The 22,871-nt window shown below is 37.1% G+C and overlaps 1 protein-coding gene across 2 annotated transcripts in view; it reads left to right on the top strand.

Annotated features, from left to right (window-relative positions):
* TRIO (trio Rho guanine nucleotide exchange factor) overlaps positions 1-22,871 on the top strand; it is a 178,903-nt gene that overhangs the window by 27,297 nt on the left and 128,735 nt on the right. For both annotated transcript variants that reach the window (XM_029965287.1, XM_029965288.1), the window contains exons 8-10: positions 3,505-3,735; positions 10,907-11,029; positions 17,111-17,302. In XM_029965287.1, coding sequence (XP_029821147.1) covers positions 3,505-3,735; positions 10,907-11,029; positions 17,111-17,302 — 546 coding nt within the window. The remainder of the gene's footprint in view (positions 1-3,504; positions 3,736-10,906; positions 11,030-17,110; positions 17,303-22,871) is intronic.

The raw sequence follows: 22,871 nt of genomic DNA, 5'->3' as shown, positions 1-22,871 counted from the left end.
ATGCTGCTGCTGTAATCTTGGATTCAGCACACAACGGAATCATAATATTTGTCAGTATTTCTAATGATTGCATTTACAACTTAAGATGAAATGCTTATTCTGAAGGTGGCCTAGAAAGTGATGACTATCTGTTTTTTTTTGTCCTCAAATCTAGAGTTTTCTTTTGTGAAAAGAGAAAGTTTAAGTTTACTTAGCTGAAATTAGAAATCAAATGGGTATTCACTTCACTATTACATAACAGGTATTTTCTGCATTTCCTGCTTTACTTATCTTTCTTTCTTCTGACGGGTTGTTCTCATCGTGGAGTAAAATTGGTTTTGCTATTAAATCGGACTGATGTTAGTGTGGATTAAATACAGTAGTTTCTGTACTCATAAAATTATGCATTTGGTTAAATCTTGTTAAAAATGATCAGTGGACACAAGGTAACTTAGGCTACAGCTTGCACCTTTCTTTAAAAGGAGGTCACGTGGGTTTGAACTAACGGTTGTGATTTATACATTACATTAAAGATGCAACTACTTTGTGATGAACCAGCTTTATTATAGGAAGCTGAATTCAAAATCTGGTTACATTTCATTCAGCAGTAAAGGAAGATAAGATTAGTGCTGATGATCAGTGCTATTGTTAGTGTATCAAAACTGGGTTTTTTTGAATACCTGCCATTTTGGGGCCTGCATAAACTTTATGACCATGAGTCAGATGTCCAGAGTTCACACGAGTTCTTGTTCTTCTGTGTAAAATACGCACTGATATCCCTCTTCTTGATTTACGCCACCTTGCTGTGTCAGCTTATCTAATGACATACTGAAGCATACCTTTGGTGATAGTACTTGTGATATTACTACATGTAAGTGTTGTAACTCATTCTTGAGAGTATATTTTGTAGTAAGATTTCTTTTCTTCATTATAACCTTTCGTCATTGGAAGGGTCCCTTTCTAAAACAAGAGATAGGGAAATAGCACATTTGTAATAGATTTATGTGAAGAGAGGCAAGCTGGAGTGCACGCTCCATGAGAGTGCAGCAAGGAATAGGAAGGCTGGATCTCTCTAGAATAATGATTATAAAGAACTGAGGTTAAAATAGTGGCATTTTTTCTATTTGGTTCTATTTGTTTTGGGTTGGTTTTATGTGTTGTTTTTTTTTTTTATCAGGGATGTGATTGGATGAGCCTACTGTTAAGTGTAAATAACTACTGTGGATTAGCATGTTAAATACTGTTTGCTTGCTGGTGATGCCTAATGAAAATAAATTAGACAGGTAGATTATAGGATTGCTCTGGCAAATACCCTGAAAATTTATTTAGGATTTCAAAGGTGTAGCTTTTGACTTTGGCATAGCTAGAAATTTTAACAAATTCTTCATTGTAACTGCTCAAAAAAGAAGAAAAGCAAGCTTTAAGTGCCTTTCTTTTGAGTTCCGGTCATTACTTTTTGCCATCTGGTAAAACAATAGCTTTAGCAGAAATAATAATTGTATGTTTATGCACAAGTCGTGTTCCTCCTCTGGGCAGAAGGTTTTATTTTGTGTTTTTTAAACATGCATTCCTTTTTGAAGATTGATGGAGGTGTCTTTCTGTGTCAAGATATTACACCACTATTGCTTATCATTATTAGATGTATGACTTCATTTCTATTAAAGTACACAGCTCCTTTCATTTTGTGATGAATGAACACTGGGGGAAGAGAGAGAGGAACACTATGGAAATTATAACACTTTGTCATTCATTTTAGATTATAGTGTCTTGACAACATGACTTGGTTGCAAAGTAGAAGACAGTAATTTTAAGGAAGTAGATGCTTTTAATTCTAGACAGTCTGATTTTACTGAGGGTAATTACTGTATATTACTAATAAACTTACTAGCTAACAAGCTGAGATAACTGGTGTACCTGAAACTCCAACAGCTGTGCCTTAAATGAAGTTATATGTATAGATAAGGTTATACATCTCACTGAAATCTTAAGGTAGTCATGCTCTGGGAAGGAAGAAAACTTTAACTCCAGAAGAAAAGCTGTGCGTGGTCATTTGTTTGTAAAGCTAATAAACTAATCAGATCAAGGGACCATCGCAATTTTTTTTTCACCTGAATTTCATGGAATCTGGATAGATCATTGAAGTCGATTATCTTGAAATATTTGAAAGACTTACTAGATGATTCTTTTGGATACAAAAAGGAAAAATATTATTATAACTACTACTATGGACTATGCATTTTTTCATCCTGACTTGACTCTACAGGGGCTGCTTTTCACTAGTGAGCTTCACTTTCTCTGTTGATACTTATTACTAAAATGAAAAAGCTTAAATTGGAACTGAGAAAAAAAATAAGCTCCATTGTAATCTAATTATTAGAAAAGAATTTTCATTTGGTTCTGTTTGACTACTGAATAGCAAATTTAAAATGTGCCTAGATTCAGTAAAAAATTACAGAAAGTAACCACTGGGGAAAGGCCTTGTCAAATTTGCTGTTTCTGACATTATGTTGATTTGATGGTTTCAGACTATTGTTTACACTCCAGTCTTTTGGTTTCAGATGATTTTTTCCTGCCTGCTGGATGAGCTATTTGAAAAGTTCTTTACAGATAGCTGAATGATACTGAATTATAACAGTTCTCTGAGCTTCATGCTAAAAGTGATAGAACAGTTAAACACCAGTGAAAAGTGCTTTCAACACTGAATGGTAACAGGGACCAGATGAGATAGGATTATTGCTTTTTAATTAGCATGCAAGGTAAATCTTAATATTTCTACTGTGGTTTAAATTAGAGAAGATGACAATTAGAAATGACTAATATTTCTAGTCAGTATCAGTTGTTAAACACATTTTGGAAAAGAGTATTTTTCTGTGCTGCGTGGAAAGATTTTAAGTGATTTAATTAAGTTTGCTGTAACAACAGTTGGCACTTGGCTTACCAGTAACAGTAATAATTTAGAAGTTGTAAATTGTGCCAGATAGAATCATGTTCTGAGTTTTATATCTGTTGGTTTAAATGTATTCATCAAATTAATATTAACCTACAGGTAGTAACGTCCCTGTTCACCTTTACAGCAAATGAAAAGAGAGATGCTTCTGGAAGGATAATTCTGAACAAATGCTTAATTTTAGGTATTTTGTTGACTAGAGAAAGAGTTGAATATTCTAAATTAGACTTGACTTGTTTAAAAAATACAACAACAAAAAACCCCAAAACAAACAAAGAAAAAATCCCCAACACTTTAAAGCAAAACCACTTTTAAGATAATGAAAAAATGGAAAGACAGGCTGTTATTTAGAAGAGTGCTGCTTCCTAAAAGTATCTTACATAGAAGGAGAATATAATGTTTTTCCTTTTTTCTATAACAGCTGCATGTCATAATCATGCTTGTAGTAAAAAACAAATCTTCATCACTGCTCCTCGAATTCTTAAAGACATCTAAAATGGGGAGAGGAGGTGGGGGAACAAAATAGTAGCCTAACAAGCTTTTGGCAAGACAAGTAATTCTTCATCCTCTTTGGTCAGGTGAGCCAAGATGGGAAGTCACTCCTTGACAAACTCCAAAGACCTTTGACTCCTGGGAGTTCCGATTCCCTCACTGCTTCTGCCAACTACTCAAAAGCAGTTCATCATGTTCTGGATGTCATCCATGAAGTACTGCACCACCAGCGCCAACTGGAAAATATCTGGCAGCATCGAAAGGTCCGCTTGCACCAGCGGCTTCAGCTGTGCGTTTTTCAACAGGATGTTCAACAAGTAGGTTTTATTTCATGTTGTCTAAATGCCTTTGTATTCTGTCAGCCTGTGATTCCAAGCTGATTGCATTGACAGGTGAGTTTTGACTGCTAAAACCTGTGTTCTTTCATTCAGCAGTTGAATAGTTGAATGGAATTGACTGTCTGATACCCAGTCCTATGTGTTATCAGAGGGTATTGGCTGGTATGGATAGTAATCATATTTGTAAGTTAACCCTACTTCATTTTTTTCTGGTTTTAAATTAATTTATTTACTTTGAGTCAGATATGATGACAAAGACTTCTAGTCTTTTTATTTGGCTATTCTGAGATTGTGCTGGAAGCTGACATTCACATTCTAGGTAAGATTCTGGACTTGAAGTGCCAAAAAGACTTGTAGGAGTAACATGCAAAAAATTAAAAGTGCTATTCTGTAAAATTTTTCGTTTCAAATCCTCAGTGATACATAATTGGCTTAATCATGTTTCTTTAAAACCCAAGAGTAGTATATAAGGAGTTGTAAAGGTTATGGATGAGATTACTTTCTGGTAATAGCACTGTTCTTGAATTAATGGCTATTAGCTGGTATATTTTTTTCATTATGACAACATCCATAAAAGTTAGTAGTTATGTACAGGCATTAGTATCTTTGACATTGTTTAGAATTTCTTGGTTAATGGATTTTTAATAAACATAAAATAGTGGCCTTGGGCTGCAATTGACAGAGACATTAGTAATTTATCCTTTAATAGCTCATCTTCATGAAAAGTAAAGATGGCCAGTATTTACTGATCGTGATCTTTCATTTGAGCATAAAAGTGTTCACAAATCAGGAACTTCCTAGTGGGGTTTTTAGATAGCCAGTTATACATTCTGGTTAAACTAATCTTTTTTCTTCTTCTGTACTTAGCTGGTTCAAGAAGATACTGGATGTGAGCAGTTGGGAGTGAAATAACTGGCTTTCATAATTTACAGTAGTTGAAAGAGATAATTTAGGCAGATGGTGGAGAGAGTGAGCAATCTTGTTAGCTCAACTTTCTTCTATATGGGGTGACTCTATGTAATTAAACAACATAAATACTTAAGCAGTAAATTAAGTACAATTTTTAAAACTTTATTACTTATTTTTTTGTCTGAAAAGAGGCATATATTGAAAGACAGGCTGTTTTTCAAATTCTCAACACTCGGATGTGACAAAGGATGCAGAAAGGCATGAAAAATGTTAGCTGACAAAAGAAGTAGGAGAAAGTAGAGTCAATGTTATGAATTGTCAGGAAGGGCATAGAGAACCAAACTGAAAACTCTGTTATGCCATTGTAAAAATTCTTGAGGCTCTTCATCAAGATAACAACATAAGTAGTAACTAGTCAGGAGGGTCAGTGCTGGTACTTGCACGAGTTGTCAGTGAAGGGCCAACTCAAAATATTCTGTGATCCTTTGATGAGGCACAGTCTGCAAATGAATCACCTCTGAAACTCAAAAGGCTTCATAAGGAGTCTTCAGAAAATGAAATTAACACAGTAGTTTGCTTCTCACAGAGAAAAATGTAGGTCTTCTCTGTAGTCTAGTGCCACCAAGCGTGGATTGGATGGTGAAACTTTCTCCTTCAGTTTGAATTCAGTTCAAGTAGGGCCTACTTAGCCAGTCTAGGCCAGGTGATCTCCTGAGGTAATCTGCCAGGTGCATAATTCAAGTTTCAGGCCTGTAGGCCAGGCTGCAGGCAGTTTGTTCCCTGGGGAAAGGTGTTCATTAAATGCTGCAGATTGTCTTGTTGTGCTGTTCCTAGTCTTTGCCTTTATTATCTTGGGAGTAATAAAATGCTTGCAGGAAGGAGCAGAAAATGAAAATTTCCAAAGTCATGGTTATCAGTGTGGAGGAGTTAGCTCTCAGACTGCTTTGTTCTTTGAAGCTGGCAAATAACTCTTCATTAGCCTCAAGTTATTGTACAGTCACCACCATGTTCTTCAGCAAGAAGCTGGATTTTCCTTTTCAGTATGAGACCCCTCAGCCTTTGGAATGGATGCATTTAAGATCAAGTAGTCACAGATTTGAAAACAACAAAGTAGACAGCTTTACCTGTTTTTATAACTTCCAGTATCAAAAATGTGTTATCCAAATCATGCATGTGGATTGTAAGTATACGGGAGGTTTTCAGTATGAACCAGGTGGCTCAAGGAGGTTGATCCATCTCAACTTATTATTCAGTACTTGCCTTACCTACTGGTTGGAGAAATTTGTTTCTTCCTGTTTGTGCCTGTGGTTCCTTTATATGCTTTGCAAGGCAGACATTGCATTAGATAGCAAGATATCCTCTTGACAGTTTGAAGTTGTGGCCTTTTGTTCTAATGCACATCTTTATCAATCACATGAAATTTTGAACTAGATATGTACAGAGATGCAGCCCTTACTTGCCATGGTTCTAAGCCCTTCCCTTAATATCCAGTAATTATCACTGCCAGAGATTGGGTTGTCCTTCGGTTTATCCCTGTAGCGACTGTTAACTTCTGAGTGGTGCATGAGGAACTTTAGCTCCTTGTTACGTTGCTTTAACTTAACTTTACAGATATTGGTGTATTTTAGGCACTGCCTTATGAATCACAATGTCAATTTTACTTAATGTTCCCTTTCATGATACAGCTTTTCATACTTGGATTTCAGTGCAGGTCAGTCTGTAAGACAATGGCAATTCAACATCTGTACCAAATAAATTAATCCAATAGCCACAGCAGATGTCTTAAAGATAACAGGCAAGCAAATAAGGGTATTTCCATGGAATAGCCTTGATTTGACAGATTGTAGCTCTCTCAGCTTTCAAAATTCATCAGGGGAAAAAAGCGATCTTGAATAATAAGGATACTTTTTTTCTGGCAAAACAAAACCAAAACAACCTTATCAGATTATCTTAATTTGTCTGAGAAATGCTAGCTTTTCAATCAAATAATCATTAATGCCATTCAGTACATGAAATTACTCTGGTTTGAGGTGTTAGTTAAATTTATATCTGAGACAATTCTGGAATGGTTTATGTGGAGCTCCAAAGCAGTTTTCTAAAATACTTTAGTTTTTGTTTGCACATTCTCTCAGGCTTCCTGGTCTTTGTTCAAACTTAAAAAAATTCAATTAATATTGATTTAGAAACTAACGTAAAAACCTTTTAAAATTATTGTCAATAAAAGTTATATGTGGTGGGGATTTTTTTCATGTCAAACTAAGGGGGCTCTCTTCCACTGTTTATAGTTAAATTGCACGTAGTGGCAAGCAACCAAGTGCATTGTAAGCGAATCTGTAACTGTCCTTTAGCGTGAGTCTGATTTCCTCCTCTTCCCTCTGCTGGCATTGTTTTCTGCTGGATTAATGAAATAAATCAGTTTATGGAAGTGTGAAGTGAGTGACAGAGCTGAGTTGGAAAAGGGAATTTGCCGTGTTGAGCTGGTACTTCACATTGTGTTACTTCCACCTTAGAAAACTCATTGAGTTTTTTTTCTTCTATCTTTCATGTTCTTGTATAAGGTGAAACTATTTCTAGTGGAGCTTTCCAAATCAACAAAAGCATTGTAGTGCTATCTGTATACACCATCTGCTAATATCTTGAAATAAGTAGTAAGGAAAGTAGCATGTGAAATAATAAAAAATAGTAGATAAGATGTGAGTTACAGCAAATTTGAAATGTGAAAACCTATGACCATCTTAAGCTGAATGGAATTCTGAATTTGACCCTAGATAGCAGAAACATGCCTGGAGATGTAGTTTCTGGTTAGTTTGTATATTAACACCAAAAGAGAGGATGTTAATTTACATTTTTTTGAAAAATTCTGGCCACTGGCTGTTGCATTCAGTTGTTTAATGTAACCTTCTAATACAAAGCATGCTAGTAAAAGTATAATTTCATACTTAAAAGTTAACAAGCTTACCAAGTGGATAATAGAGCCAGCCTTTTACCTAAGTAAAGGAGCTGGCTCTGATGCTGATATGAAGCAGTAAAGTAGACTTGGAGCAGCAACGTGGAGTTCTCTACTTGTAGGCCGTGAAAGGTCGAAATTGAATGTACAGATAATGTTTCTGGTAGAGTGACACTGCTGACACTCGTATGATCAGAGTTTTGGTGCTTGAAAAACACTCCTGATGGCTTGCAAGCCAGAAATAAGTAAAACATACTGGTAGGAGGTTTGTTGGGATTTTTGTTTGTTTTCTTTTTGTTTGGTTGGTTTTCTCCCCAGACATACATTTATTGGTTCTTACTGACCTTGTGTGCCTTCTCTCTCCATTCTGGATAAATGTGCTGTTTCTCCTTCCTTGATCTGCCTACCTCAGAGATAGGTTTTTTTGTTACAGTCACTAGTTTCAGCCTTGACTAATGAAGGGTGGACCATGAATGCTTGCTACTTGTTCAGCATGAACATGATTTCACTGTGTGATTCCCACGTGGCTTTTGAAGGTGGTTCCAGTGTAAAATGGTTCTTTTGGGGAGAGAGTATTTCCACATTCTCACTATCCAAAGATTAGAAATACGAAGGTTTCCATCTTCCCCTTCTGAATGTTATGTCAGCAGCAAGTAAGTGGTGGAGACCAGAAAAATGAGTGTGTGCAAAGTACGTAAAGGGGCAGGGGATAAGGGCTGGATAATAATGTGGGAAAGACTGGTGAAAATAAGCATACCGGATCTGCAAAAGATCGGATTTATTTCTACAAGCAACATACATAAAACACTTATTTTACAGGCATGAGCAATGATTCTGTCAAAATGAAGCTATAGTTTCCATAGTAGTTTCTTTTATATTCAGTTTGATGCTAGAAAAATATGCGTTTTTCTAGATCCTGTATTGGACATAAGGATGGTTCTGCTGAGACTGCAGTTGGAGCTTAATTGCATAATTAAAACAACTTGCTGCAGTGGAGGATGATATTATTCACCCTTTCACTGAAAAGTGTTGAGCCTCTTAAACTCCTATGTATTGCTTAGTACCAGACTGAATTCGATTTGCTTTTAGTTTAGTAGAAGAGTCCTTAGTGGGTCAGTATGATGGTTTCTGTAATGTGTATTTCTCCCAGGAAGAGGAAGAAAATGCGTAAGTTAAGGTTGCTAGATGGCTAATATCAGTGCCAACTAATTGTATCATGCTTTGGTTGAAGTGGTACGCAAAACTCTCACTGCTGAGCAAGAGCATCCTGTGACTCTGCCTTTATATGGTAAAATTCCCAAATAAAGAGTGCTTCCTCAGTTTTGTTAAGAATCAAGGTAAGAAGGCTGAGCATTAATAAGACTTATATTCATCCTGGTTTCACTGAAAGCCAGTGATGTTTCTCTACATGAGTGGTTTATGTCGTGGTCTGTGTACTGGATTTCTATGACAATTTCTTCCCTTGAGAAGTTACTGAGCATTATTTGGAGCAAAAATCATTCTCCCTGGGCTGTTTTCTGCATTTCATCCCATACTTTCTGGGACTGATTTTGCTGTTGATTTCATTTGTTAGCTTATAACTGTTAGTAGTCTCCAGAGTCCAGTCTAATTCTTTCATCCAAACATATCTCTTTTTAGCTCTTTTTATAACGAGAAAAGCAGAGTAGTCTCATGAAACTAGTCAAAAGTATTGGTAATATAAACTTCACAGGTAACTGAGGCCATGTTTGTCTCCTCACTCTCTCTGATCAATACCTTCCCTTGAAAGAAGCAAATGAAAACTAGCAATGACCTAAAACACAATAAAATTCTTTTGGCAATACTTGCTAGGAAAACAAATATTACATAAGTTAAGTATTTAGATTTAATGAAGTGTTGGTGCTTTGAAGTGGCTTATTTTGTGGTATTAGGGGATTGTTTATTGTTTTGAAGATGTCCAGTAGGAGAGAGGATTCGAACAGTCAAGATAAATAAGAAAATCATGTTTTCATTTTACTGCTAAAGAAAGCATGAATGTTTTTTATAGAAATAGTGTGTGGGATTACATGTGTGTTGAATGTAGTCATGAGTGATGTTGCAGAAGTGATTCTCAAACCTGTTTGGAAGCAAAAAGGAAAAAAAAAAGTCTTTCTCTTTAGTTACACTAAGTATTAAATGCTTTCAGTACAAGAAAAGGGGGGAAAAGCTTCACCCAACTTCAGGAATCAGAGTAAAGGACACTAGTAGATAAGAAGAGGGAAGATACAGGCTTTTGAAAGGCATATTCAAAACAAACTGAACTATTCATGTTTTAAAAAAAAAAGAACACCTAGCACGAATTTTCCACACCACTACATAAATACTGTATAAAAATGGTTAGCTGACTTAAGAAAACTGCTTATATGCAGTTGTCTTTAATTTTGAACATCATTCTTGGACCTCTGAGTATCTTCCAAAAGGTTAAATACCATATGCATTCTAACTAATGAATTAAGATATGACTAGGATGTATTAGTTTGGAGAGGGATCAGATGTTTTTGTTCATTCACTCATCAGAAATTTGGTTTATGTGCAGGAATAACTTTTGTTAACTGGCAGGAACTAATTACGTGTACAGTTTTTACTATTTATAGAGCCGCCAGCCCAATCCTTGTGGTAGAAACATTAATGCCCTTAAAATGTCTTCCGCTCATCAGTTTTTCAGGTATAAAATTTGCAATAAACAATTATATGTGATGTTTTGAGAGGATACTTCAGAATTGGGGCAAATTCCTCCATATGCTCTGAATACAGACATTGTCATTATCTCAGTGATTTCTACTCAATTTTCTTGTGTTAGTTAAAAATTGTACTACTGATTCTTTCTTCTTGACTGTGGAAGGAGAAGCAAGCTCTCATCTAAAATAAAATTTCACTGTGTTATTCAGCAGTAGTGTGCAAACTCTGTTAGTCTTACATTGCAGAAAAATGTCAGCTGAAGGCATAAACAGATTAGAGAGACCCTCATGAGGGGTCCCACCACTCAGATCAGATTACTGTCAAATTGATGAATGTAGAGAATTGAACTTGTCCTTCAAAATAAACTTATAATCTTGAATCATACTATTTTGCTAGTTTGAGCTTAGTTTCTGCTTTGAGAAAAGTTAAGAGATGTAGTCAATGTCCTTCAATGGCAACACTGTGTTTTAATCCAACAGTAAGTTCCTTATAAGCAGTCCCCTTACAGCTTCTTAGTTTCTTGAATAGTTGTCTTTTTGTTGTAACACTCAGTACGTCCACTCAGAGTTTCTGTGTTGTCTCTCTTCTGTACCACAGGTGTTGGATTGGATTGAAAACCATGGAGAAGCTTTTCTTAGCAAGCATACTGGAGTGGGAAAGTCGCTGCATCGGGCCAGAGCTTTGCAGAAACGCCATGAAGACTTTGAAGAAGTTGCGCAGGTAAAAGCAATCGCATGAAGGACTGTACACTTGCCATGGAAATAAATGAAAAATTCCTGCTTTTGCACTGAAGGGCTGGGCACAAGGAGCTGCACTATAAAACATTCAGTTGCAGGAACAGACTATTTTGTTTCTGTTGCAAGTTTTTGTTTCATTTCTCTTTTGTGCTCCAGCTTTGATAAGAAAAAGACAAACTTCCACAGTCCCACGGAGTGGGAGTCTTGGGGCACAACAGGGCTGCTTTGCTATTATTTATCATTATTATTATTTTCAAAAGTATGCTTTCAAATATTGATTCACAGAAGAATGAAAGGTCTTCCTTAAAAGTAACTTAGTTCTATAGGATTCTAGGATTTAAACTTTTGTGCAACCTAATAAGAGAGGCTGGAGATCAATTAGAAGTCCTGCTTTCTGACTTTAAGCTTGGAGAGCTCTCAAATCCTCTCACCACAATCTCATGTGGAGGAAGAGGGGAGATTCCTAAGGAAACCAGGTGAGCCAGCAAACTGGCTGATCTGGCTTGAAGTTTATTCTTTAAATACAGTTCAGTTTGTATATGCGCTCCTGTTCTGAACCACTGATACCAATGCTTTTTCCATAGGAGGACTCCATGGGAAGTTAAGTGGAACCGATAGAACTTCAAAACACTTTTCTGTGAAAAAAAAAGAGTCAAAAGACACAGAGATTCAAAGGGATACAGGGACATTAACAAGAAATTGGTGTGGGTGTCATCCTCTAAAAGGGCATGTGAGCTGAATAAAACCCTGCAAAGGAAGCTGAAGGCCAGAATCCTCCCCATTAGTAACATTCACTATCTGTCCAATCGTAATGATGGATAAGAGTAAGAATATCTAAGATTAATCAAGAAAAGTGTCCTTAATGTAGGGTTGACATAGTGGCCCTTCAGTCAGAACAGAAGACAATGCTATTAGAAAATTCTGAAGTGACATGCAGGAACTCAGCAGTCACATATACTATGGTGGATGCATCACAAGTGTGTTTACAGTTTACCTGTTTAGTGGAAGATGAGGCTCTTGATAAAATTTTGTTTTAAATACGGTCCTCCAGTGACCGAGGACTTTGAAATAGCATCAGAAAGCTTCCTCAATACTGATTTCCTATAACATTTTCAAAAATAATAGGTGTTGTTATTTTTGATTATATATATGCTAGATTTTCCAAATGCATGTCTAATACTTCATTTTTAGTAAGAACCGTAATATTTTCCATGTGGAAATACTTACTTTTCTGGGTCAGACAAGCAAGAATCTATTTCCATAAGATACTTCAGAAAACCTGAATGATCTCATACTTAATACTGTGTTATTTGAACGAAGAAGAAAAAAATGTTTGAGTAACCAAAGGGGATGAAGTGTGTAGAACTGTTAGTGGGATGTTAAAAAAAGTGTCTTGTTAATTTGCATTATACTTTTAAAGTAGAAAATTGTAAAGCAAATTCTTAGCAAAAACTTCATAAAACTGAATGTTACTAGAGTTTAAAATTATCTCTTTAGGGGATTGGATGGAAAGTCTATTTTTGGAGATAGAAAACTTAGATTGGTCAAAGAACTTAAATATACTACAGGGGACTATCTTCCATTGACAGAAGGATGGACAAAATGATCTAATAAGTACTTTTTTCATCTCTAACTCTTGAATGTGTAGCGAGTTACTGCCAAGACAGGCACACCCTCTGAGTTATTCCTCTTATGTGCTCTAAAACTGGATATAAGCAGGCCCCAAAAGGCATTCCTGTTGTTGCTGTTACAAGGAAGATTATGTTCAAGTATAAAACAGCAATCTGCAGTCCTTTGTTAAAGTGTCAATAACTTTCAGCTGACTGACTCTCTACCTACATTTCTGTTTTGTCCATGTCTTGGTTGCGTTTTGGATTTTGGTTTTTGTTGTTGTCATTTTGTTTTGTTTCATTTTTTAATAGGACCCTAGGCATAATCAGAGAATTTCAGTCAGTTCTAGTTAGAAGTTGAGAGAAAGTAGTGTCAAGTGAAGTGTTGGTGGCATGGCAATGTTCTAGGAAATGCAGGGAGCCAGCAGTAATGTTGAAATGTTCCTGATCAAAGGTTAACTGCTGATTTTGAGGGGAGCAAAAATTATTATTTCTTTTTTCCTCCTTTCTGGTTCCTCCCTCATTCTTTTTTTAATGTGAATGAGGTGCCATTTCCTCAACAGCATTCAAAGAGTTATTATTCAGCTGTATGTTGAATAGAAAAGAAGTTGCATAGTCAATAGGCTGTGGTCTCACAAATTATTCACTTTAAAATTCATGTGAAATGACAGTTTGTTTTTTCTCTTCAACACTTTTTGTTAGCACTTCAGAAAATATATAGATAAAACTCAGCTACTGATTCTCCCTAAATTCTTTTGATAAATTCCTACACATACATACTTGGACTTGGACCCACCCTTGTAAAATTTTGTTGCTCTCTTCATGTAAAGCCTGTCCAGTTCAATTACCCATTTTTTTTCTTTTTTTCCCCTCTCCTCATGATCATCTTTGTGTCCATGAGACCATTTAGTCAAAGTGTCAAGACTCCAAATTTGTACATAATTGATTCACTTTTGGGCATGTATTTTCAAGTTAGAAACACTGGATACAAGTCAGTATTGTGGTTCTACTTCCCCATGCGTTTCCACGTGAAATTGTAAGTCAGCTTTTTGTGTTTCAACTATAATCTATGTCTGCTTTTAACAGTAATCTATGCTCAAAAAACACAAAAGATATATGACAAGAATTAATTAATGGGATCTTTTTCCATAGGTAAGTTCTTTTCTCCATGTGCAGACTGCATCTGAGTAAAGAACTCAAGTCTTCTTGGTGCAAGAAATGCACAAGAAAGATTCTTCCAAGTTTGTGTTTGAATACCCCTTTTAAACACCACCACCAGTTGCTCTCTCCTTTAAGGTTATTAAAAAAAAAGTTATGTATTTGAACTGGTTTGGAATTTTACTCATGAAGGTTGCAGTACATCAAATTAAAGGTCCATGTCTTACAGTATCTTGTGCCTATCACCAGATGCATAAAGAAAAGGGACCTGTACACTTAAAAAATTACCTTCCCAGTTATCTGGGCCTGTTTGATGTTGGAACTGAATGATGCATCAGAACCAGTGTTTAATAGTCACTGATGGACTTTTCTTTCCTTAATTAGGCTAGCTACTTTTTGAACCCATTTATGGTCTTGGAACGTGCGCCAGATCCTGTGGCAATGAGTTACGCAATTTAATTGCTCCTTAGATGAAAAGTACTTTGCTTTTTCATTTTAAGTGTGTTGTCTGATGTTTAAATGCAATAGCATCCATTGTAGTTAATGACTAATCTATCTTAATTTTCTCTACCTTTAATGATTTGTATACCTCTGTTGATCTCCCTCCATCCATTTGTGTCTCTTTTCTCTTTCTGTAGTGCAATAAACTCCAGTTTTTGTCAAGTTCAGACCATACCTCCACTCACTTCTGTTGCTGTATTTATGGTCAGTTGTACTTATTTCTGCACTAAAATTTAGCCTTTGGGTTTTCTGTGATGTGCCACTTCATATGCTTTCTAAACATATGGTGTTTGTTTTTTGTGAAGAATATGTAGAAAAGGTTTCTCAACAGGAAGACTGGAAAAATGATGGAATATGTTGTTGCAGAAGGTGGTAAATTCCATACAGAGAATTTTTCAGCCTTTTGGAGAATAATGCCTGTTAAAGACTCAGATCTTGGGGCACAGAGGGATGGACTACAGGTCATCTTGAAGCTCTTACAGGGCTGCTTCCTTTCCCCTGGGATCTGGGGAGGCATATGCTAGTGGAGATATTCTGAGGAAAGTTTTTCACGGTGAAGTCTTTGCCAGTTTAGGAAACTGGCATAAGCAGCATCATGGGAGAACTCCTGCTCTTTCTGCCTAACTTTCTGCTTTCTAACTGGTGGCTGTCTCCTCGGACCAGCATTTTCAAAATCTTCACATTGCTCCTTTGTTTCCTCCGAGCATTGTTTAGAAGTAAGCAGAAAACTGTGAAAGGCAGTAGTTAGTACCGAACGCCTATTTGCTGTGATGTCTATTTCAATAGGCAGTTAATATTTATGTTATATTTCAGCTCTACTTGGAAGTGAAATTTGTGTGTTAAGGCATGTGTCTGCTGCTAGATTTGAGAATCACAACCCCTTTTGAAGAAGCATCCAGGTTGTGATCTTTTCTGAATACAGACAGTTCACCATCCCGTTTACAGAAAGAGAAGTCAGATATGCCTGGGCCTGTGTAATGCGGAAGATACTTCTGGAATTTGTAAACAATGCTTCACATGTGAGATAAAGTTTTCATTAAAATGGGAAACTTCTGTTTCAGCCATCTGCAACTGGGTGTGGTGCTCTGGATTGATGAAGTAGTTTTTGTTTGAGGAGTGCCTTTAAGGCTCTTTGACCTTGCCCCTTGAACACATGTGAGCTGCAACCATGGAAGTCAAAATACCAAAGCACAGATCAGAGTGTGTTCTGGGCCAGCATGGCCTGAAACAGTGGTCTGGAGTGTTGAGTAGTGCGCTCCCCACTGAATAAGGTATACTTATATTTATCTCTGCAGCCTTGCTGAGGGAAACCAGGGAGGAGTTCTCTACCCCTCCATGCAATTAAAAAGCTGAAAGTTAAGGAAGGGCTAAGAGGTACATAGTCAAATTCAAGAAACAGCATGGATTCAATTCCTTACATAAATAGATCATAATAAATGAAGGGGGAACTCCCCCGCAAATATATGAAAGCTGCACTGAGTCATGTAATCTGTCCTGGGCTTGTCTGGTAATTTGCTTGATATCCTGGGGCAGAGGTCTTATTTCCTGCCCTTCAGTACAGTTTTAGGGCCGGACTTGGATTTAACTTTTGTGGATATTATAATGTTAATTAGAGGTGTGATACTATATTTATGGCAAAGAAAAGTACATTTGCATAGGCTTAATTTATCTTGGCCAGCAGTGTTTTTACTTGGTGTAATTGATGTTGGGAAAACATGGAAGGACAGAATTGAAAAGAAAAAGCTGTAGTTTATATTGTCAAGAATGCTTTCTTTTTTTAGTCTGTGGTGCAAACCTATCAGAAGACCTGATGTGGTGACATAAGCAAAGCTTCTTTAGTCTAGACTTGACTTCAGTCTATTTTCTCCAGAGGTTAACATCCTTCTAAGCTTTCTTGAGTATTTTGAGAACCATTCTAAAATATGAAAACCCAAGGTTAGGCTCAAAAAGAGCAACCAAATGATAATGAATGCCTGGACTCAGTCCTGTTTTGAATTAATGAGAAAGTTATAGAGGCAGACTGCAAATTCTAAGTTTTAAGAGTTGTTAGACATCTGTCTCTTCTCTGGACCATAGCACTCGCAGCACACAAGATACCAGACTTCTGTTCTTTTTCTGCTTAGACCCAAGTCTCTTGCAGGACTGTTGATCTGCATTTGTTAATCCTGTGATGTATTGGGACAGTATTCCATTCAGGCACTCAGCCATAGCTGACTTCTGAATCTTCCTGTGCTGCTGCTGTTTCACAAATGATCCGCTTGACACATGAATTTTGGACGCCTCGCTTCTGTAAGGATGGAGCGAAATGTTCGCCTTCTGTACCTGGTCACTTTCCACCTTCCTGCTGGATGTGTGGACTGGATGTAAAGCATCTCTACCAGCAGTTAGAACTTCTTCAACTCTAGTAATACATATTTGAAAAGACTTCTGTCCCTGACTGTAGTGATTTCTCCAGTATTGATGCAGGCCAGTTTGCAAGTAGTTAGATGTTTAGGCCGATCTTTATTCTAGATGTGAATATAAAATACTAATTCCAAGTTCTGGATCAGGAAGACATTTTAATAGACATAAATAAGGAGGTAAGAAATTAATTTATTCACAGTTAAATGAAAAAGTATATAGAAATCTAACAAAATCTTTAGTAAGATTATATTCTACTTTCTTTAAGAAAAGAAGAAAGAAAAATACATTCCAAGGACCTTTTTGTCATTTTGTTTTCATTAGCGGAGCAGCTTTAAAATATAATTACTTTTTTTTTTCATTTAAACCTGTGAAACTAACTTATTTCTCTACAGAACACATATACCAACGCAGATAAGCTCCTAGAAGCAGCAGAACAGCTCGCTCAGACTGGGGAGTGTGACCCGGAGGAAATTTATCAAGCTGCCCATCAGCTCGAAGACCGGATACAGGATTTTGTTAGGCGTGTGGAGCAACGCAAGATCCTGCTGGACATGTCTGTGTCCTTTCACACTCATGTTAAAGAGGTAAAACTTCAAGCCTTAAAACTGGTATTGTCTAATGTTGCTTTCATTGTTGGAACCTTGCCATAGGACATAATGAAAACCCCTACTGTATGATGAATTTCATTTTCACAAACTTACTGAGTTTGTAATTCACTGTGGATAGTGGGCTGGGGTAGGGTGGTTGTTCTTTTTAAGGATTTAATTATTTATTTAATTATTTTTTTATTTTTATTTTTTGCTTTCAGAAGCAGTTTCTGCCTGCTTTGTTGTGCAAGTACACATGCTTGTTCCGTCACGGGAAAGGGGGGAGGGTCAGATCAGGGAACTGGTACAGCTAAAACACAACATTGCAGGGGGAGATACTGTGCACTTGTGGGTTTTTTATATCCAGCCATCTCTCCAGTTGTCTGAGTTACCATGGTTAGACTGACACGGTTCAGGAGACTGAAATGTATGGCAGAAGCACAAGGCTACTTAAGGCAACCCTGCTGCCCAGAAAGATTTTGGTCCTTTCTCTCTTTTGCTCATTGCATTTTTATCTTGTATATTGACAGTTCTTTGCAAAGTAAAGAGCTTATCTGATAATGACAATGGTTTGCCTCATGTTTGCAATTTTTAGTCTTCTTCAAAGCTTGAACTGATATACCAGGAAAAAGAAAATTCAGCCAAACAATTTTCAGCAAGTTCATTTTTTTGCTCCAATTCAGAACACAGATCATATGAATTTATAAGCTCATGGGAGAGGGTGGAACAGACTACAACAAAAATAAGGTCTTCAGTAAGGCATTTTAGTTACCATTGTGGCAAATTTTGACAACTTTAGGTCACTTGGTTTCTCTTTGGAGCTCATGTTAAATCTCAGTGTTCAAACTTGGTGAAAATACAAAAAGCTTCTGGATCACAGCATGTCCTGGTATGTGTTCCTTCCCTTCACCATACATTGAGAAATGGTCTGTTCAGTGGTATAGTATTCTAAGTAGCTTCTTCAGCAAAACCTTGTGGAGCATAGGAATGGGAGTTTTTTGTGTGTGAAACATCTGCTTTGCACTTGAAACAAAAGCACAAGGCAGTTGGTCTTTGAAGGAGGTCAGGATTAAATTACTTTTTAGCTCTAGACATGAGTACATAGCTCCCCCATCAGTTTTCTGTTAGATGCTTCCTTGCCAATACTCTCCCAGGGCTCTGCTTGTTCAAACAAAATATAAATGCTGTTTCATAAACTATCCTTAGGGGGCAGCTTTTTCATTTCACTTTCTCAAGCACATGGCACTGGTCCATTACCTGTTATGAAGCACAGGACCAGTCAGATGCTGAAACATTTTCATTTTTTCTGTATATTTCTTCATTACCTGTTCTTCTTAGAGCAACAGCTGGAATGGTTTTTAGATGGAATACAGTTGGTTGTAGTGATGAAAGATGGAGACTGTAAAAGGATTTGCTTTCAAAAATCCAAAAAACTGAAAAGCAGACTAATCTGTGAGTCACCGTTGAGTAATTCAGGGAGGCTGATCCAGATGTGCTGGCATGTTGCCACTGCTCCCCTAGATAATAATGTTTTATTGAAAAGGAAAAAAAAAAATCTGTATTTTGATTTATTACTTTGGGAAAATGGATATTATTTTGAGTCTGTAAGCACACACAGCTGTTACTATGGTAGCCTTTTTGCAGCCTGGACTTTAGGGAAAAGGTGCTGTAGTGGCTGATGTGCACATGTTGATTTTTTTGGTTTTGTCATGTGGATGACCTTTATAATTAATAAGGAAAATTTTTAAAAGTACTTATTTATGTAAGGAAGGCTGTGTTTTTATTTATTTGCATTCTACTTAAAAAATACAGATGAGAGTGAGATGCATGGTTCATATTTAGTAGACTAGTCCTTTGGTTCAGGTGCAAAGAAATAGCAAGCTCAAAGCTGTCTTATGCTTTCTGTGTTCTGATCTGTTTTCAAGAGCATGTTGTTTGTTATCAAACATGCGTGTGGAGCACTGAGAAGGCATCACAAAGCAGATGGAAGATAAAAATGCCCTAAACCTGAAAGTCATCCACGCTTTATTGGCAGGAGAATTGTATTTCTCCGGCAGGATGTGGGAAATCACTGAATGAATTAGTGCATACCTGTAAGCAACGTAATCTTTCTGCTGTATTGTGAAGAAGTTAACATGCACACTTAGCTAGCGAAGAGAGGAGTTCAAGTAGTAGGATAATACATTAGCTGTTGAACCAGAAAGAGATGCTTCAGTTGTGAAGTAAAAATAAAAAAAAACAATACAAAAAAGTCCAACACCAAAAAACCCAACCCACCAACCAATCAACTCTCAAAACACAAAAAACCCCCGAAGAAATCAAAACACCACCAATGCATTTTGCCCTTCAAGTGTTCAGGGTGAATTTTGTCTCTTGTATCTTTTTTGTGTTTTCCTGGTAAAAAAATAGACATGAGGAGTTAAAACCCTGTTTATATATGACAGTTTAGAGGGAGCCACAGAGCTGAGAAAAGCTGTGTGAGTTATTGACTGTTTTGAGAGTTTGAAACCTGGCTCTGATATCCATTAAATCCCTTGATTTTTTTGAAGTAGGATGTTTTAGTGTGTTTTATTTTTTTCCCCAGAAATACTTCATGTTGAATGAATGCTTCTCATCTGGATGAGAGCATTCCAATACAACTTCTTCCCTGTAGATTTACATAACCTTTATACCTGACACAGAATTTGCCTACAACTTTTCCCAGCTTCCCTGGGAAGCATCAGCCCTTCAGTGTCTGCACAGTACTCTTTTTCTGCTCGTACTTAGTAAATCAGCACAGTTTCTGCTTTCAGAAGCAATGTGTTTGCCACGAAACGCTCATCCTGGAAGTAACAGACTTTTGCTATACCTGTGCACAAAGCGACTGTGTGGTATGTGTGCAGCAGCCTGTTATGACGCACATGGAAAATACTGTCTGTCTTGAACATTTCCAGAAGTTTTTTTGTGAGGTAGTTACAAGCTGGTAGAGGTCTCTGTGGTTTACAAGCATGAAAAAAAACATAAAAGTTCTCAGACTCCTCATAGATTAACCTCAGTAGACAACATTTTTCGGTGGGGGAAAAAAAGATGTATTCAGGGAAAACAGAAATACAGTGTTGTGTAATGGTATCACTCATTTTGGTTAGTGGTGATCTGAGAAAATCAGTTGCTTGCTATATATAGATTGTGATGCTTTTACGTTATTATTAGTTTTAAAGTTGTAAGGTTGTGAATATTGAGTTTTAGTAAGACATTTCGATCTATAAGCCGAACGTCTCAGTAAGTGATGTACTGAAGTTAAGCTATGCACTGGCAAGCTTTAAAAGTGTTTGGGATAATAAATATCCCTATCAGGATCTTTGCATTGAAAGTACTGTGTCCTGACAGATTCCCAGCCTGAGGATGAATAAAATACAACTTAACACCTGAAACTTACCATTGCAAGACAGTGAAACCCTTATGACTTCTGTGCCTTTTGACATTTAATAATATGGCAAGGTACATGGTGAGAAAAAAGGTGCACAGATAAAAGATAACATCTCTTAAATAAACAGTTATCAGAAATGGTTGTGTGCAAAACACAGCAGCAGGAGTCTCAATAGTGTTTGCTGTGAAATGTGTCACAAAGTAGAGATGAACAGCGTTTTGATCTGAGTTCAAACTCTTCCACACACAAAAATACTGATGTGCACACACACACTCTCTCCAAAATGTCTCTCTCAGCAGCTATGAGTGGGAAGACTGAAATCCTGTCCAAGCCAGGTGTTTGTTGTAGTGCCAAAGTAGAGCAACAGATATTTTCCTAACTGGAGTCAAGTGTGGGAATACAGACCAGGCTGACTGTAAGTGGAAGAGAATGATCTCTTAAAAGCCTGTTATTTTTTTGCATATAACCTTTTGTGTGTATTCTGGCAAGTTGATAAAATAGCTCAGAGCACTTTTTATGTATACACAGTATGCTTAATGGAGTTAGTAGATGTGTCTCTTCTTTTTTTGTCTTGCTTAAGCTAGATTTTGCTCTAGAATAGACCAAGGTTGAAATAAAGGGAAGGGAAGTGGAGTTGGCTAAGTTTTCAAATAAAAAGCCTTCATTACCAGAGTAATGAACACTAACCTGTGCAAGCTTTTGAAAAAAGGTGGCAGAATTTTGAGGGTGCCAGTGCATGGGGAAGGCAGAGGAGGCCTTGCTCTGACCACAGTGCTGCCCTTACATTCAGATCTAGCTATGAGGCATGTCTATTTGGTTCAAAAAAACTTGTTGATAATGGTCTTGCTTTGTCTCACTGCCAGAAATATGCTCTCCTTTGCATTATCCAGTATGGAAGGGCGTCCATCACACAGTGGTGCATTCCTTTCATCCTGGGATGAATCCTGAGATGACAGACCTGCTCTTGTGGTTGTCTGTCACTCCTGGGTATTTGATCCTTCTGTGCCGGTGGTCTACAGGTTAAATTTGCATGTCATAATAAGGCTGCCCTCTCCTCTGTGTGCCCTTTCCAGGCAGCAGAGCATCGTCTGGATTGCCCGCATCTAAGTGTAAAGGCTCTGTCTCTCAGTCTTGTGCTTCTCTAATATTTTAATTGTGTCATTATAGCACAGCAATGCTCAGTGTGACAGGTCTGGCAAAAGATACAAAGTGCAGTTTCTGGCCAGTCTTTTGCTGATCATCTTGAGTCTGAGAGCTGAGGAGGACACTTTTTAAATTTGAAATGAGAAACACATTCAGTGGCTGCACACTCAAGTGTGTTGTGGCTTACTGCTTCAGTAGGACTGGAATCCAGTTCCCCAGCACAGCTTTTTTTCTCTCTTGAGCTTTTCAATACCAGTAGCTACTTTGCATGGAAAAAGGGATGAAATTTAGGTCCAAGTGCAGTTGAAATAGCACTAAGTGCTTGATAAAAGTGAGGCAGAAGTAGGCCTTTATACTGTATTAAGCTAAGGTATAGACATTTTTGTCTTGTTCGGGTAAGAAATGGGAGAAATGTTAACAGGATAGTAGTAGTTGGTGTAATTTTAGGAAGATGTGAGCAACTTGGTTTCGCTTAAAGGATGAATTTATGCTGAATAGGAAATTAATTCCTTTATAACCGTAGAATAGATAGGGATATTTGAAGCTTTTAAAGATAATTCTATCTAGTTAAAAAAAATACAGGCATTTAACATCCTGAATATCACTGAAAGACCCTGGAAGACAAACTCCAGGGGGTTTAACATCTTATGGGTTTTGTTTTTAAAAAGATGCATTTTCTGTCTGCTGCATGTCCTGAAAGCCAAAGCTTAGAGGCAGAGATACACACATTAGCCCCTTTCTGCATCTAGATATACTTGTTGGGGAATACTATCGACATTTGACCCTGTACAAATAATAGCTCCTTCAGTAACTGTGCCTGTGGTAATACACATGCTGCAACACTGTGCTGGGGGACAGGCAGAAAGAGGAATTTGCAGTTTTTACATGCAGAAACTGCGTGCCTTTCTTTGCCTGGCCTTCTGAAAAGGCAGACTTCATATCCAAAAGCCATTATTATAAAAATGCAAAACTTAATGGTGAAAGATGCATATTTTACTCTTATAAAATATTTTTGTG

Source organism: Manacus vitellinus, unplaced genomic scaffold, assembly GCF_001715985.3.
Source record: "Manacus vitellinus isolate BGI_N305 unplaced genomic scaffold, ASM171598v3 scaffold_96_pilon, whole genome shotgun sequence".
NCBI lineage: Eukaryota > Metazoa > Chordata > Aves > Passeriformes > Pipridae > Manacus > Manacus vitellinus.
This window is presented reverse-complemented; position numbering and strand designations above follow the sequence as displayed.